The sequence below is a fragment of the Accipiter gentilis genome, chromosome 23 (assembly GCF_929443795.1).
Source record: "Accipiter gentilis chromosome 23, bAccGen1.1, whole genome shotgun sequence".
In the NCBI taxonomy this organism is placed as follows: domain Eukaryota; kingdom Metazoa; phylum Chordata; class Aves; order Accipitriformes; family Accipitridae; genus Astur; species Astur gentilis.
The window spans coordinates 16,890,299-16,908,159 of record NC_064902.1 but is presented as its reverse complement, the minus strand read 5'-3'; the positions used below and the strand labels follow the sequence as shown (position 1 = coordinate 16,908,159).

The 17,861-nt window shown below is 53.8% G+C and overlaps 1 protein-coding gene across 4 annotated transcripts in view; it reads left to right on the top strand.

Moving 5' to 3' along the window:
- The window catches only part of PRICKLE2 (prickle planar cell polarity protein 2), a 108,704-nt gene that overhangs the window by 82,537 nt on the left and 8,306 nt on the right, over positions 1-17,861 (top strand). For 3 of the 4 annotated variants that reach the window (XM_049826758.1, XM_049826760.1, XM_049826759.1), the window contains 5 exons: positions 5,096-5,209; positions 6,995-7,132; positions 7,498-7,701; positions 9,404-9,590; positions 11,889-12,752. In XM_049826758.1, coding sequence (XP_049682715.1) covers positions 5,096-5,209; positions 6,995-7,132; positions 7,498-7,701; positions 9,404-9,590; positions 11,889-12,752 — 1,507 coding nt within the window. Of the gene's footprint in view, positions 1-3,712; positions 4,884-5,095; positions 5,210-6,994; positions 7,133-7,497; positions 7,702-9,403; positions 9,591-11,888; positions 12,753-17,861 lie in introns of those variants that run through there. The other variant, XM_049826761.1, reaches the window with a different exon arrangement.

Sequence of the window (17,861 nt, the reverse complement as noted above, 5' to 3'; positions counted from 1 at the left end):
AAGACCATTTAATGCCTGACATGCGGTTAAAAGCCAGCGCTGGGGAGGAGCAGGCGAGCCGAGCCGCAGGAGCAGCCCCGCTCGCCTGGGCCAGCACGGGCTTGTCGGAGCCACCGGCCGCCTTCCTCCCGCTGCAGCCGAAGCTCGCGGGAGCTCGCGCGCAGCGAGCCGGGTGGACGGGGCCACGAGTGAGTGGGCTCACATACGCACCGGCAGACGCTGCTCCGCGCATCGCTGTGCCGGCAGCTCCCTGCGCCCCTGTGGTACATCCCCGGGTGGTGTGGGGTGGGCTGCCGGGATTGTGGGACCCCTGGCGTGGTCCCAGGGGAAACGATGCTGTCCTGGGCACGGGGGGGGGATGTTGGAGAATGTCGGCGTGCCTGGATTTTGAACGGACTCCACTGCGTGTGATGATTTATTGGGCTGTGCCTGAGCGGTGGCTGACCCACCAAGGTGCCCGTTTTGGGACAGGCACTCTGTGTGCACACAGGACAGCATGTACTGGCCTAGCAGAGCATTTTGCAAAAGCCTTGCAGGTGGTTTTGCAGTTTGTTTTGTTTCATGAAAGCCAGGTGGGATTGCCCAGCTGGATGTGCTGGAGCTGTTATGGCTGAGCAAGTCGGCACCCATCGGCTGAGCCGCGCCAGGACACCGCGTGCTCCTTTGTAGTCCATCCCAGTGGTACAGTCATCCCAAACAGCCCGGTTTGGTGGGTGCTTTCGGTAGGGGTGAGTACAACCGAATGCTACTTCCCAACAGCAATTCGTGGCATAAGAAACATGGTATTTCCCCTCCGCTTCCTTTAATTCATTGATCAAAGAGATCCTTCATCGATGGCTTAAATTCACAGGTTCTTTGCAAACTTTTCCTGCTAGGAGAAGGTGTAAGACTTCACTTACAAATATGCTCACGTGGGTTTTGTCTTTGGTCACTCCTGGGACTGCCAGGAGAAGCTGCAGTCCTGCCTTTATTTAGCAGGGCTGGGGTAGGTTTGTAAACTGTCAGAGTTAAACTGGAAACACACCCCAAACCTAGGAAGACTGCAGAACACAAAGGCATTTGTAAACTAATGTAATTACTTTCCTCGGTGCCTTTGAATAAAGTTGGCTCCACTTTAAAGGCTTTTTCCTACCCTCATTTTACATTGCGTTCTTTCCTTTCTCCTGGTTTCTTTCTTTTTAAATTTCTATCTTCCCCCCCGTGCCCTCCCCTTTTAGCTCCAAGCAGCTGTTAATTTCCAAAATGTGTATCGGTTTTTCGTAGCAAACCTTGGCGTTTGGACATTTTCCTTTTGAAGGTGAGAATAACACCCTGGGAAGATGGATATCTGCCGCTCTGGTTTCTTGCGGCACAGAGCCTGTCCAAGCACCTGGGAGACCTCCCCGGGGCAGGACAGGGCTTGCCACGGCGCCCAGTACCCGCAGCCGGCCTGGCTTCCAGCACACTGGCCAGCCCATCCCCGTGGCATCAGGCCCTCATGACATTGTCTGAAGCCTTACTTTAACTCAGCCTGATGTTTTCCAGATTCCTGCGGGGCTTCTCCCGTTCAGATGTGAGCAGAGGTCACAGTGAAGAGGGGCAAGTGGGGAAACTGAGGGGGAAACCTAGCCCGGCTCCACACGTGGCTCCCGTGGGTTAATGATGCTTGTTCGGATAATCATGGCCAGAGCAGATCTGTTGCGAGGGGAAACAGCAGGATGTGGAGCTGCTGTATTGTATGGCAGAAGTATTTAATAATAAAACAGTTAAAGATACGGCATGATTTAAAAGGGATATGTTATCCATCCTGGGTCATTGCCCCACACTCTTTTTCTTATCTGGGTGCAGCTCCTGTTGCAGAGCCTGTAAGGTCAGTGAGGGGCCAGCGCCAGCGCCTGGGGGGTCTGCATCAGGCCCTTTGGCCACAGTGGCCCTTGCAAGGCTCACCAGCTTGTGTGTGCTCCGAACCGGAGCTGGACGGAGGAGGAGTTAATTTTAATGGAAAACGGTGACCTTTTGTACAAAAGCAAAGTGCAGACTAGGCAGTTTTAGTTTTCCAGCAAGTTAACGTTTTCTGCAGGCCTTTTCCCTGAAAAGCCAGATCGATCTGGGAATCCCCCCCTTTCCTTCTTTATTTTTCCTTATTTTTGAGCATCACCACTGGGCTGTGCCAGCCCAACTGCCAGCCGCTCACTCGCGGGGTCGAAAATGCCATCGGCAGCCGGCTGAGCACAGTGGGAGGGGATGCCGGCAGCCTGTGACTCCGTTCCCTCCCAGGCTTGGCTCTCCCATCCAGGGAGCTGGGTGCATCCCGTGGGGAATGGGTGATGGACGAGAAAGCATATTGGCACAAGCCTGGGTTAACGTCAGCCCGGGCGAGGGGTGTCCTTCTGCTCCTCGTCTGCTCTCCGGGATCCTATCCTGTCGGGATAGGAGTGATGCCCCAGGTGGAAGGATCTGTCTGTGTCCCTGGTTCAGGTTTGTCCCCAGGAGGGATGGTGGGTGTAAAGGCAGGAGTGGAGGAAGCCATCGACAGGTATAAGGAAAGAGTTTTGTCCCCAGAAGATGTCCTGTGGGTGCCGGGCAAGGACTGGCAGCTGCCTCTACTCCATCCCTTCCATGAGCATCCCTGCAGAAGGTCCCCTTGGCTGATGCAGATCCAAAGCAAACTCTTTCAGGTTATTTCAGGCAACAGAACGCAGGTTGGAGCCTGTTATATTTATTTTGTTTTGCTTCTCAAACCAAATTGCCCATCCCTGCCGAGCTATGTTGCTGGTGTGATGGGAGCCAGTTCCCGCGGACCTGCTGAGACTAAATGGAAAACTTCCTAGTGGAAGCAGGAGCGGAGCTGGGCACGTACGTCCCGCCGCGCCAGGCTCCGGGAAGGCAGTGCCCAGGCTGCCGAAGGAAGAACTCACATCCCTGTTTTTTCGCTCAGGGTAAGCGTCTCACAGCTCATTGCTGTAGGGACCAGAGCAGCCTGATGGAATTTGGCGGCTCTTCAAAAAAAAAAAAAGTCATTTCTGGTCTTCGCCAACTTCAAGGACTCAGTGGGCAAAAAAAACCCCCGTCATTGCAAGAAATAAAAACACAAACTAACCAACCTGAGCGCAGGGGAAAGTGAGCAGTCTGTCCGCACGTGGGGAATTTGGCAGAGAGAAGTCAGCAGGCGTCTGTACCGGCCGGGAAGGCACAGGGTGGTAGCACGGTAGCCTGGCAGCCCCGTCAAAAGTATGGCAGCCAGGGCATTGCTGGGAGATTTTCAGCTGCAAGCTCTGCTACAGACTAGCTGCATGAACTCAGGGAGCTCATTTAACGTCATTATACCGCAAATAGTCCTTTCCAGTGCGCGTATTTGCTACCTTGTGTAGCATGTCATAAGAATTTAAGTGTTTTTAATGTGCTTTGATGTCCCTGGATGAAGGATGCTCTATAAATGCAAAGTAAGTATTCTAATGTACATAGTTTGTTTTCTTTTTAACATAACAAAATACTTAGCAGCCTTTCTTTCTTTGACAGTTTCCATAGCTGGTGGGTCTGTTTCTGCTGTGCCTTCGTTAAACAAATTCAGGGTTTTGCAGTGGCATATGCTCAGCATGTTCCTCAGCTTCGTGACACAAGCGGTTCCCTTGTCATCAGCACTGCAGAGTTACGGGTGGAAATCTGCTAAAAATCTCCCTTTCTGCAAAACCTGATGATGGGGAAAGGTGGATGTTAGGGCTGGTTTGGAGGGGAACCATAAAATGAGAGGAAAAGTGTTTGCAAGCACTGGAGCAGCTCTGCTCGCAGGTAGCTCTGGCTGAGACCAGGGAGTGAGCTGAATGCAGAGTAATTCTTCCTGAATAATGCCGGGTTTGGATATTTATCCCAGAATAAAAAGTGATTCCTTCCCGTTGAAGGCTGTATGAGCCTCTGCCAGCAGCCTGCGAGCCCGTGGGCCAGCAAACCCTGCCAGCCAGCCCTGCGTGACCTGCCTGTGTCCCCATCCCTCGCCGTCACCCACGGTAGCTTGTCATCCCGCAGATGCTGTGGGGTTGTGCAGGCAGAGGGGGCTTCTCTGGGGAAAGCCGGCCCAGGTGGTGCTTTCTAGGCCAAAGCCCAAAATGTACAGCGAGGGGAAAAAGCTGATCAGAAGCTACTGCAAAGCAAGCGTCGTTTGGGAAAAGCCCTGCAAAAGCTGCAGGCAGTGCAGCCGCTCTGACATGAATTGCTGCAGTGTCTGAGAGCCAAGGGAACATCTCAGCGGGTTAATCACACCGCGGCAAAAGCAGAAAGCTGTATGCAGCGGGGAAAACAGTTTGCATCTCTCTAGCCAAGTGCGGATTTAAGGAAGCCATCCAGCCCTCCGCTCCTGCCCGAGCATCCAGAGGCATCCGGGGCTGCGGAGACTCCTGATCCCAGCCGAGCTTTCCCTTACCTTCCCCTTCTCCTGGTTCTTCCCAAGCCGTTCAACGTCACCGTGGCCATTTCGGAGCTGATCCTCGGCCAGCGAGTCCCATCCCGGTGCCTGGCCCGGCCCTTGAGTACACGTCCCAGGTGTGGCAGTCGGAGGAGAGACGCTGGGGTTCAGGGTGTGCTTCCTCTCCGCGCTGCCATCGGGCTCCTCCGGTGCCGGGGCACGCCGTGCCCCACCGCGCTGCCTTTTTAATAGCCGATTTTAATTACACGCTCGGAGACGAAAGAGAAAAACCAAGCCTTCCAACAGATTTTTATCTGCTGTTGATTTCCACAAATTGCTGTAGAAAAAAGCCCGGAGGGTTTTGATGGAGGTGGAGGCTGAGATAGCCGGCAACACGGAGGCTGCCGGGGCGCAGCCTTTTTAACCTCCCCTGCCGAGGCAGGTGCCGACACATCCCCGCAGCCGGCGAAACATGCTAACGCTATGGAGGCTGACCGAGCAAACGGTAACGAGCTCCGCTGCCTCGCCGGGGCTGCCACCCCTCTTTCTCGGTGGAGAAAAGGCAATGAAACCGAAGCAGCGCCTGGCTGCGTTTCCCTACTGGAAGTCATCGGGAAGACCCGGTGCCCGCTGGCTCGGGGGGTGGCTGCTTGGCCGGGCACGGGGGCACGGGCTCGGGCAGGGAGCCCCAGTGCAGTCCCCTCTCTTGCTCCGTAGGTGCACCAGTACTACAGCTGCCTGCCTGAGGACAAGGTCCCCTACGTCAACAGCCCAGGAGAAAAATCTCGCATAAAGCAGCTTTTGCACCAGCTGCCGCCGCACGACAATGAGGTTAGTAACCGAAAAGAAGTGTCCTCGGTCACCTATCGATCAGGGCTGCGGGTGGGGAGGGGATGCACCTCCGGGGGTTGCTCCTGGTGGAAGCATGCCTGGTCCTTTCTCAGCCCTTTCTGCTTTTGGGGGGGGATTTACTTGGAGTTTGGTTGTGTTGCTATTTAAGTGCTGTATTTGCTACCTGCCTGCGTTGTGTTGGAGGGGCAGGGGGGGGTGTTTGTTTCTGAAGGTGAAATTTTTAATGTCGTCTCTCTTCAGTTCTCTGAAATAAAGGCATTTTCTCAGCCCTCAGAGGCCAAAGCCACATTAAAAGTGGCTTCACATGCTGTTGAGATCACCTAGAGCCAGATCCGAACTTGCAAAAGCCTTTTCCCGAGTGCTGCTTCCGACTCACCTTGCGAGGGGGAGCGTGTGTGCCGAGGAGGGGTTTCACTCGGACTGAGCCTCGCGAGCTGGGAGCTGGGAGAGCCTGACACCCTGGAGGTTGAGTCAAGACCAGTCAGAGGAAATAAACCTTCTCCCATCTCACAAGAAAGATGTGAGGCAGCAAAAAGGGTCCGGTCTTTGACGTCCTGTTCTCGCCAGAGAGAACATTGGCTTCTGGTAGCCCACAAAATTTCCCTTTGTAAACAAAAAAAATTATTTTCCTGCTGCTTTCTGAAGAAGCTGCTCTGGAAAATACGTGCAGGTAACTTGTTTGATCTAGGTCAGATTTTAACGAGTTTGCCTGCGCGTGGCTGGGTGCCACGGGCATAGCACGGTGCTGCCAGTGCCGGGGGGAGCTCCAGGCACCAGGCAGGGGCTTCTTCTTGCACACCCTCGGGCCCCAACCTGCCTGCCTGCCTTCCCTGGCAGCTGCTGAAAACCCACAGCCTCCGACAGCCGAAAAACCTAAGAGCAAATACACATGAACGCTGCTACTGCAGCCTGTGCTGCTGCAAGCTGGAGGCACGAGCCTGCAAGTATTTTCTGCAAATTGGCAGATTCCGCATTGCAGTTTCCCCTTGTGCTCAGTTTTGCCTCTTTGAAAATTCAAGGTGTGTTGGTCGCTCACCTGAATAATCCTGCTCGGCTCCGTGAGCCTGCTCTCTAAAGTAACGGAGGCTGGATTGGGCACTATTGCTACACGTGGCCACCTTGGCTCTTCAGTCGTATTCTCCGTTGAGATGCAATCAGCCAAGAGCTGAGCCTGCAGGCTGAAAAATAGCCAGGAAAACCTCAGAGTTTTATAAGCTTTGGGGAAATTGCATCGTTCATTGTTTGTATCCTTTTGTTTTACTTATTTCCTTATTACCTTCCAACGCAGAGGTTTTGCATATGTGCAAACTTGACCCTATGCTGGAAGAATAGTTGGAGTTCCCAAATAGCTGGAACTCCATCATACACACAGGGAAAACGGGCTGCGCTCTTGAAATGCCAATAAAACGTTTTGAAGCTGCTGTAAGACCTCTGCCGTAAGGAGAAAGCAGGAAAACCCTCAGTCTGATTGCTGGGTCTGGGTGGGACTCAGAGGACCCAACTTTTAAGACTTTCCTACAAACCTAACACCCAAAGAGCAACCTTCCTCCTGCCCTTTCTTCTCATTTCTACCTCTTGAAATTTTAGCTGAACCCCAGGATGACTGAAGCCCGGACAGCTGTTTTTCGCCAGGCTCCCCTAAGCCCAGGACGGAGTTTATTTGTGTAACCCCCTTGCAGAGTTTTGCAGAGCCCGTGGGACTGCGGCTCGCTGGCCGGGGAGCCAGGGACAACCCTACCACTGAGCATCGCTTTTGTTTTTTAGGTCCGCTATTGCAATTCGTTGGATGAGGAGGAGAAGAGGGAGCTCAAACTCTTCAGCAATCAAAGGAAGAGGGAAAATTTAGGAAGAGGCAATGTCCGGCCATTCCCCGTAACCATGACGGGGGCCATCTGCGAGCAGGTGGGTAGCGGCTGATGAACTGGCACAAGCGGGGCGGCTTTTGAATCGCCAAAATTAAGCAAAGCTCGCGGGGGCAGCACCCACCCCGTGCCCCCAGCATCTACGAGCGCTGGGGTCCGTCGGGGCGCGTGCCAAGAGCACCCTGCAGCATTTGACGTGGACCCATCGCGCCAGCTCCTGGCCTCGTGCAGGGGGGGGAAGCTGGTGATATCTTGGCCACAAAATGGGTCTGAAAAGGGATTAAGACGTGCCCGAAAGGAGCTGTGAATTAGCTCCTTCTTCCGCCGCGGTTGTGAAAGCAGCTAGTTGGCGATGGGGGGCAGCGGGCTCTCCCGCTCCCCGTTAAACACCGGCTTTTCTGGCAGTGCGGCGGCCAGATCAACGGCGGGGACATGGCCGTCTTCGCCTCGCGAGCGGGGCACGGCGTTTGCTGGCACCCTCCCTGCTTCATCTGCAGCGTCTGCAACGAGCTCCTGGTCGACCTGATCTACTTCTACCAAGACGGGAAGATCTACTGCGGCAGGCACCACGCCGAGTGCCTCAAGCCCCGCTGCGCGGCGTGTGACGAGGTAAGAGCCAGCTCGCCACGGCTTCTGCCGCGGATGCCGCCCGTGGGGACGGCACGAGAGGGTTCCTCTTGCCAACTGGATGGTGTGTCCCCTCCATCCGCCCTGGCCTGCGCACGGAGGCGAGCGCACGAAATACGACGGGGTTGGCTTTGCCGAGCGTTCGGGCAAGCTTCTCCTGGGGTTTCAGGTGAGCGTCTCGGGGATTTTTCGGTGCAGCTTGCCGAGGGCTGTTCGGAGAGAGGTCCTCGTCTACGTGCAGGGAGCCGGGGAGGCTTTCCACCAGCGTTCCCGGTGACAGCACACCCCCGTGCTGTGTGATTTTAGCCCAGCTGTGTGTGGTGATCCTCCCTTCCCCTCCGTCTCCTCAGAAGAAGCCTCTGGTGGGATGAGTGCTGTGTTTCCTACAAGACAGTAGTGTCTGAGTACACGCCGAGCTGGAACAGGCTTTAAGAGAGGCGATTAACAGGCTATAGGAAGCTGAACAAATGGAATACAAAACGAATATAGAAAACCATACAGAGTTGCCTCTGAGCGTTTCTCAAGTGTCAATCTCTGTTTAAAAGGCTGGTGAAGGAAATTGTTCTGGCTTTTAAAGTTGTGAAAAGCATAGTGTGGAAAACCATATGTACTATAAAATACCACGTCCCATCTATGCAAGCGTGTAATAGTAAATATCCAAGGCTATATGCACTTCAAATATAAAGAACATTGACGTATGTATCCAATTAAATTTGTAACATTACCAGTAAAAAAACAACTCCTAACCATTCCACTGGCCCTGTTTCCTTGTGGCTTAGGCTGGGTAATTTTTTTTCATGTACTTTTTATCCTTGCAAATTCTCGTATAACTCTTTCATTCAGCTGCTTCTTTAACATGCACTTCTTCCCCTGAAACATCCAGCACTAATTGCGAGAAAGAGTAACTTGGGTATAAGAGGAATTGCAGGGGAAAAGCTTTTGGTGTGACCCGTGCTGGAGTGGAGAGCCAGGGAGCAGAGCTGGGCCACTGCTTGCTCCCACAGCTTGGCTTTGGGAGTGGAGATGGCATGGGAGTGGGAAGAAAACATCTGCTGGAACCGTTTCAGATGGCTGTTTCACCAACTCACTCTTAACAGCACTCTGTGCCTCAGTTTCCCCATTGGTATAATGACTGCTATCATCTCTATAAGCACGTGGGCTGGGGTAGAGGCGATGGTGAGGAGGCCGGTAGCTCCGTCTTCTCTCCCCTCCAGAGAGCTGCCACCTCTTGTGTGTTCACTCATCCTTTGTACTCGTGTCCCTGTTTCAGAGATGGGTCAATGTGTTTTAGTAAGTGGCTGCTCTGTTCTTCAAAAGTCCACCAGATCGATAGGTTGTATATAAGCATGTTTATTACCCTGATCGACCCCTCCTGCTGATGGATGTGCTTAGGAGCACGTTACTGCGAGCTCTGCCTTAACACTCTGCAGTCCGTGCGCTAACACGGTCCTGAGGTATTTGCATTTTAATGGATTTCCTTAAGAAGTGATGGGTGCCCCTGCTGCAAGCCAAACCACGGGGAGTTTCCCGTGCGGGAGGGCAGGGTCAGCTGTAAAATTTGGAGGTTGTGTGAGCAAAGGGGCACAGCTGCCGCGCACGGGCAGGAGACACGAAGGTCGATGCCCGTGTCTCAGATCCCCTTTCTGACCATCTCCGCTCCGCACTTGTGTTTCCTTGCCCCCAGATCATTTTTGCCGACGAATGCACCGAGGCCGAAGGGCGGCACTGGCACATGAAGCACTTCTGCTGCTTTGAATGCGAGACGGTGCTGGGGGGGCAGAGGTACATCATGAAGGACGGCAGACCCTACTGCTGCAGCTGCTTCGAGTCCCTCTACGCCGAATACTGCGACACCTGCGCCCAGCACATCGGTACGTGCCCCTGCCCTCGGCCCCGGGGCGAGCGCGGTGCGGGAGGGGAGCGGGGCAAACCTCGGCTTGGAAGGTCGTTTCGGGCAACAGAGAGCTCTTGCGTTAGGTCTTCGACGAGGATTTGGGGCTGGGGGCAAGACTTGCCTTTGGCTGGGGTCTGCCCCAGCCCTGCGGCGGCCAAAGAGGCTGGTGCCCCTCTCGCGTCCCACCGAGGAGCTGGCGCGGTAATTTGTTTGGTTAAATTGCTGCTTATCCCTTTTTGTGGTTGGAGAGGGGCGGTCTGTCAGAGAGCAACCTCAGGAGCTGTCGGAACTAGTGAAAGCTGTTCCTGGCCTAATATTATAATGCACGCTTTTTTTTCCTTTAATTCTCATTTTCCTGTAAACAGCCTGGCTCTTCGACTCTCAGATTCTTCCCAGCTGAGCTTGCCAAAGGATCGCATGAGTTAATGAGCTACTGACAGGAAAGATGCTTGTTCATTAGGCATCATTATTCTTTTCTGTTCGCCTTTTTTAATCAGCTGGCAGATAGATCTTCTCAGACAGAAAGAAATAACACATCGGAATCAATCCACGTTTCTAGAACAGTGATTGAAAATGTACTTTATTCTGAGGGCTAGCTGTCCCCCCAGCACTCGGGGGGGGCTGGGAAGCCACCTCGCTGCTCTTCCCAATCCCGTTTGCCACTTGGCTGAGCATTTGCTCGCGGGTGGGCGGGCAGCTCTTTCTTTGTCCGTGGAGGTGAGCTCACATGTTCACATAATTCGTAGGCTGCAGGGAAAGGAAAAAAAAAAAAACCCAACCATTTTGCTCTTGTACAGCGGCCAGATGGCACAGGGAGGAAGACTCAGGGTTTCAGCGAAGCACTTGGAGGACGTGTTTGCTGTGACCTGCAGCACATCCTTCCTGAAAGCTCAGCTGCGGAGCGGTGAAGAAGCAGCTGTTAATGCTTCTTGCACGCTCCCTTCTCTCCTGCTTCCCCCATCTGCCGTCCTCCCCTCTGTCCATCCATCCGGAGCCCGCTGACTGTCAGATTTTGGGGGCAAAATGCCTGTTCTGGTGCATATCTGCACATTTCTAGCCAAGGAGGGACTGCAGCCATTTTGCTGCAAGTTGCTCGTAGTAGTCACTGAGCGTTGTGAGTAAGAGCCGCATAAATCGGAGGTGTGTGCTTAAGGCTTGTAAGGCTTGGGTTGGGTAGCTGAGGACAGAGTAAAGAGACTGTGCTCCTTCCTCTGTGAGATGGCTTCGGGGCATTGGAAAAGGAGCTGATAAAATCCCACCCACTGTCTTGTCTCCCTTTTGTCCACAAGTGTAGCGCTCCAGTCTATATAAAAGCATTTCGCTCATTATAAGGAAAAAAAACCCCAACAAACCAATTACACGACCCCAGATTTAGCTTGGAATAAAATGGACCGTTCACGTACCACTCATTTGTAAATGACCCGGCAGGATTCGGCCCCCCCAGCGACGCGGCTGCGGCGGGCGTGCAAGCACGTGCTGTGCACACGTGCGGTGCAGCACCCCGCCGTGCACCGCAGTTTCTCAGGTAACGGGGGCTTTCGCCACGAATGGCAGCTTAAACAAGTGAGTTAAACGTTCTAATTGAAACCTCGGGAGCTTTTCTCACAGCTCTGACCAAGAGCGATGTGCGTGCAGCAGGCACGTGCTCCACGGGGTGTTGCTGGCAGGGGACAGACTCGCGGCATCAACTCCTTTGCTTAAGCCAAGCGGGGCTGGCGGGGACAACCCGGGAAATTTGGCTGGGTGCAAGGCAAGGGTGTGCACTCGGATCCCTGGGGCCGGCTCTTGCCTCTCCCTTTTGGAGAAGGAGCCCCCATAGCCAAACTAAAGTTAGGATGGGGCCGCGGTAGCAGCAAGGGACAGGGATGTCATCTGCTTGGTTACGTACTTAACCAAGGCGGCACAAATTCCTCATTATGGTTGAGTTGGAGGCTTTTTGGTTTTTTTTAAATAGGCAGCATATTATTGCTTTGACTTCAAGGACTTTATGGAGAACTTCTTGCATTCCTTTGCTTTATGATCGGAAATATCCCCATTTAATACGAAATAGCTCGAGGCTCAGTTCTGCTGCCTTTCCCAGCGTTGAGTAACTCCCAAGCAAAGGCCTGCAGCCTGCAAGGAATTAGAAACGAGCTTAACTTCACATGTCGGAGAAACCCCGCTGAAGGGCTTTCGAGAGCGAGCCCGGGTGCGCGTTTCTCGCGGGGGATGCTAAATGCGGGGCGAAGCGACGCACGCGGGCTAACTCTGGCGCTCCCCGTCTTTCCCCCTCAAGGTATCGACCAGGGCCAGATGACGTACGACGGCCAGCACTGGCACGCCACCGAGACCTGCTTCTGCTGCGCGCAGTGCAAGAAGTCCCTGCTGGGGCGGCCGTTCCTGCCCAAGCAGGGCCAGATCTTCTGCTCCAGGGCCTGCAGCGTCGGCGACGACCCCAACGGCTCCGACTCCTCCGACTCGGCTTTCCAGAGCGCGCGAGCCAAGGAGTCCCGCCGCAGCGCCAAGATCGGCAAGAACAAGGGGAAAGGCGAGGAGGGAGCGCGCAGCCCGTGCAACCAGCTGCAGGTCACCTCCAACCGCCTCTCCACCGACGTGGACCCGCTGTCCCTGCAGATGGATTTGCTGAGCCTGGCCAGCCAGACGCCGAGCCTCAACAGGGAGCACTTGTGGAGGAGCCGGGACGAGCTCTATCACTACGGGAGCAAAATGGAGCAAAGTCAGTCCCAAAGCCCTTTGCAGCTTCTCAGCCAGTGCAACATAAGGACCTCCTACAACCCCAGCCAGGTCCCAGGCTCGCAGCCGGATTTATGGGCGAAACATTTCAGCAACCCGAAGAGGAGCTCCTCGCTGGCGATGAAGAGCCACGGCGGCAGCTTCATCCAGGACTGCCGAGAGGACTACTACTCGGGGCGGCTTCGCTCGCAGGAGAGCTACAGCGACATGTCCAACCAGAGCTTCCCCGAGACCAGAGGGAGTCTCAAAGTCCCCAAGTACGAAGAGGAAGAGGAAGGCGGGATGCCAACGCCGCAGTGCCGCACCCGGCACCCCATCAACGCCCTCAAGTTCACGGAGGACCTGACGCCCACCGAGCGGACTCCCCGCGGCTCCATGGAGTCCCTCGCGCTCTCCAACGCAACAGGTAACGTCACCCCCGCTCCTGACGCCCACCCTGCGCCCACCCCGGGACCTCCTCCGTGCGATGGGGTCCCTTGTCTCCCCGTTACAGGGGTGACCGGCAGCTTGGGGACGGCCGCTCGGTGCCACGGGCTTGCCCCCTCTCGCTCTGCTGGCTTGTTTACCAAAATGCAGGGCTTTGTAGGTGGCCGGCCTTTCCGCGTAGCTCAAAGCAAATGTTTTCAAGCTCTTTAACCCTCCCTTTTGCGAAGAGGGGGGAAGAATCAAGTCCAGCTGCTGACGCAGAGGCAGATTCCAGCCTTCAGCACTTGAAGGACAGCTGTCAGCTGCCCTTGCGGGCTAAAAATAATTTTTAACTGCTTTGCAGTAGGCCCAGTCAACCCCTTTTGCATGTTACGCAGTCCTCGAGCGCATGACTGGGTAAAAGAAATGCCTCCTCCTCTACGCACGGCTCTTTTTCTCCTCTTCCCCAGCCCCCTGGTAGAAACTGCAGGGAAAAGCCAGGCGAGATGCTTGTCCCATCAGGCTGAGCCCGTTTCTCGTGAGCACATCCCAGGGTAATATTTCTCAGTCCTCTCGCCCCAAACGTGTTTGGGTTTCATTTTGCGGCCGCGGGGATGGGTGTGCGTGCACGGACGTGTCTGCGGCAGGGCTCTGGTCCGCAGCTCGGCGCTGGGGAGGCTCAGCCCCCCCCCGCACGCCGTCCTTCTGCAGCGGTATCGGACGGCTGCGTTTGTCTGGCACAGCCATCGCTTGCTTTTGAGTCCCTCGGCAGAAGACTTCTCGGAAAAGAAAAAACTGAGCCTGGTTTGCTCGCCAGAGATACTGCCTTGCTTTTTCTTTGCCGCTCCCTTGGCTTTTCTCTGTTCCAACCAAGCGTCGCTTGGATTCAGGCAAGTCCCGCGCCTGCCCCCTGCGAAATGGAGTCCGTCTGTCTTGCTGCCACTGGCAGTGAGCAGCCTGCAGGGTGTTTGGTACCCAATCCCAAAGACCCCCCCACCATGGGATGCTGGCACCGGCTGGTGGGGATGTGCCAGTGAGCATCGCCGGTTCCCGGAGAGCTGAGCACCGCTGAACCCGAGCTCTCTGCTCTGCCCCACCTGGACGGACAGGTTTGTTTTGCTACGCCTGTGCCTCCTCGCCCCGCTCCTGGGTTTCGGTGTGTTTGTTTAGGGAAGTTGCCAGCCCCGTGCTGAGATGTGAGATGATCTGTGTTCAGCCAGGATCTCCCTAAGCGGCAAGTGGTAACGCAGGGGGGGAGAAGAGAAGCTAATGCGCTGGAGAGGGGTTTGCTCAAACAGCCTCAGATATACACAGAGGAAAAATAGATGTGAAACGGCGAGGGAGTTGGGAATTGCTCTCCGAAACGAGGTTTCCCTAGGCAAAGCTCCACGTTTCCAAAACCACTCATGTTCCTAAAAACTTGTGTAAACCCTGTCAGTACAAAGAGTCTTGAGCAACACCAAGTTTGGATGAGCAATCCCCGAGTACTGGAGTGGTTGCTGCATGCTTTGGAGTTGAAGTGTAACAGGTTATCGGGGATACAGGTCAAGAGACAGGAAACGTGGCAAGGCCTTCATATTAGAGTGAAAAATCATTCTGTCTTTCATTTTAGAAACCCTTTTCTAAAATGCTGGGAAGGAGACCTTCCAAAGGCATCCATCCTCCATATGTAGCCAAAGTATGAATTTCCTTACTGGGAGTTCCTGCCTTAACGACTCTTCTTCTTTCCTGCTTTCTGGGAGCAGATGCTCAGCATGATGGGGCTTGCAGTGAATTTAAGCAGTTCCTCTGCGGAGTAAGGTGATAACATTTGTATTAATGTGTGAGATTCTAATAATTTTCCTTGCTCTGGGACCTGGCTCAGCTCAAGCTGGGGGCCACTGTGGCAGCTCCCCATGGGCCATGTGTGCAATTATGGAGGACACAATTACCATCCCATTTAATTAGCAACTTTTTGAGGACAGGGAGGTTCCATCACCTGGCTGAGAGCTGTGGGAGAACAGGGTCTTCTTTTTTTTGGGGGGGGGGGGGTGGTGTCAGGGCGCAGCACCCTGCTGCCTGGCTTTTCCCATCCCTGCCCTCCCCAGCACGGCGGAGCAAGCTGCCCAGCAAATACTCCCACGGAGCTCCCCCAGTGCACCCGTGGGTCCAGCTCACCCCATGCCCTCCACCCCGCATGCCCCAGCTCTGCTTTGCAAGAAACTCCCGGGCATCCACATACGAAGTCCCTTTGAGCTACTAATGCTGCACAGTTTGCTCCACCTTATAAAGTGAAATAATTAACACCGCATCCATCTCATATTTTATGGCATCGCTGAAAACATTCTTTTTTTTTTTATAGGGAGCTGAAGGGCAAACAGTCCCTGACCTGCAGAGCACATGTTAAAAGCTGGTCCCTCCCTGGCAGCAGATTTTGCTGTGATGTTTCTATTACGACTTAACTAGTAGTTAGCTGGAGACATCAGTAAAAGCAGATAGCTCACGGGGTGTGCAGCGGTAGTCCCTGTCCTCTGGTCAGAAGGCTGCCTCCTGTGAACAGATGTCGTCCCTATAATATTTGTAACACATTCAGTGCCGGACCGGGGGTCACCCATTAGGTGGGCCAAGTTCTATGTGACCCCAACCCTCCTGCAAGACCCCAGGTTTTCACCTTACCAACCAGGCTCTACTTAATCGCTTTAAAGCCAGTTCCTCGTGGGTTAGTAAAGAGGTGCGACGCCGTGTTAATCCTGGGCACTTGCTCTTAAAGTGCTGGATTGTGCTCCGCTGTCTCACCGTGGGTAGTAGTGCAGCAGCAGACCGTTGAGTTGCAGAGGTAGCTGTGACCCTCCTTGTGCTCCGTTTCAGAGTTTGAATTAGATGGGAACGTCTCTGCTGTCCTCTGGTTTGTGCTTGTGTAATTGCCACAAATGCTGATGTGATTTAAACGCGTCCACTGGCAAAGGGCAGAGCTTCCTGCAGGTGGAGGGCATCTCTCCTTTCCTTCCACGTTTCTGTTTGAAAATCCCTTTTCTGCCATCAACTGGAGGCTACGACAGACTCCGATCCGCTACAGCTTCTTGGAGACTGGGTCCCCCTCCTGCCCAACGTGGCCATTAGATGGAGAGGCAAAGAGCAAAAAATGCTTCCCAGCACATTTTCCAAGAGCGAGCTCATTTCTGCTGATTTTATGTTATCTTTTGTATTTTGTTTCCTTTGGCTGCTTTTGCTTTTTTTTTTTTAAAATGACATTAGCAACAATACAAAACAGTGGACTCTGTAGCAATGTTTATCCTACAACTCCCCTCATTAAGCAATCAGGACAATGCTAAGATGGAGTTTGTCCAGGGAGCTTTTCTCATGAGGAGGAGCCTGATCCTACCAGAGGTTAATCACTTCCCAGAAGATACTGGGTCCATCATAGCCCTGCTCTCAGTGTTTGTGCTCTGCCTTGCTCTACTTATGCTTGTGTTGCCCTCTAAAAAGGTTTTGCAGGCGCTGTATGTGCCTAGCAGCTGAATTAGAAATCAAGAGCTGATCTCTGCTGATTCCAAGTAGTCATTGCCACAAAATGCCAGCTGGTCAAATAGCCCACTTAAGAAAGTACCTGCAGGCTAAATGTTATTCTCTGGCAACAGGCTCTTTGTGCGCAGCTTGCAGAGAGCAGGAGTGCTTTGGAGGTAGAAGTCGTGTTGAATGGTGACAGTGTCGTATGCAAAAGGAGAAACAGATTTTAAGTATTCCTTGAGAAGATGAGTTTGGGTGAGGGTAACAGCCTCATCTGTCACAGGCATAAATCCAGGAAAAAAAAGATGTTAAACTGGTGCCATTACAGGCTGGAATGTGATTTCACATGTACAGCACACGTTTCTCTTGTCATCTGTGTTGTGAGATGTCCAAAGGCCCCAAATAGCTTGTTTTTGCAGGACTAAACAACAACTGTGATATACCCAGAAAGCGGAGAGAAAAAACATATAAATACGCTCGTGGGTCAGCGCCGATCCCTATGCGTCTAGTTGCAGAGTCACCTGACAGCATCGTCTGTCTCCAGTGCCCTCTTCTTCCTCTGCCTGAGGAGGACCCGAAAAGTGGGAGTTGGGAAAGAAAAAGCCCCATTTCTCAGGGCCAGGGTTATATTTTCTGGAGAAGCATTCAATAGCCCAGCCTCTCCTACACCAGTGGCTTGGGAGCAGTTCCTGAACACCTTCAGGGATGGCGGTGAGGGGCTTGCGGTGAGGGCTCCAGGGACCATCCCCACGTTCCTGGTGGCACTGCATCCCGCAGGTGCTCCTCTACCCCCTGGGCCGGAGAGAGGGGCTGCCCCGGGCACTTCAGCTGAGTTACACAAGCCAGAAAATGATACATTGGCTGTTTCGGACTTTTTCTAAGAAAAAGGAGGCTCCCAGCTCTCCAGCATGCTCCTACCACCATCTTTCCCCCAGACATGGGCAGCGTAAAACCACTTCTGAGTCAGAAAATGGGATCCCTGGGGGAATTTCTTGCAATTTTGAGACCCAGGTATAACATTCCCCAATCCAAGCTGTGTCATTTCAAAACCCAGTATGTGAAGATAGAGGTTTTCCATCCCAAAGGGCCAATGCCAAAACATTATAAAACTGCCAGGAACGTTTCTTTAACCCCCTCGCTCGCTTTTTGCTGCTCAGCAGTGGGAGTTTGGGCTTGCTTTCGCAGGGGCCAGCCACGTGCATGCCTTCACCCCTTCGGTGTCACACATGGCCGTGCTGAAGCACGTGGGGTAATGACCAAAGCAGAGGGAGAGCCGAAATGGACTTGTGGAAGGAGATGTAGTCGGGGGAAGCAATAGCCCATCATCCTCATCCCAGCCTGTCGGCCATCCTGCCTTGTCTGGGGAGGGCGTAGGAGCTGGTGGTGCCAACAAGGGAGGTTACACGGGTGCTTCTGGGTTAAAATCCAGCCCTTTTCCCAGGCAGCATCCGTGTAGGGACTTCTTTCAGCGAGCCAGAGGGACTGATCGGGTGGGGAATATGCCCTGACACCCATGGGATGGCACGCGGTGGCACACCGTGGGAGGCTGTCGGGACCGCGCCCCCCTTGGCCGAGCACTCTGCTTTCCCCCGAATTGTTTACTTACCACGATTTCCACTTACAT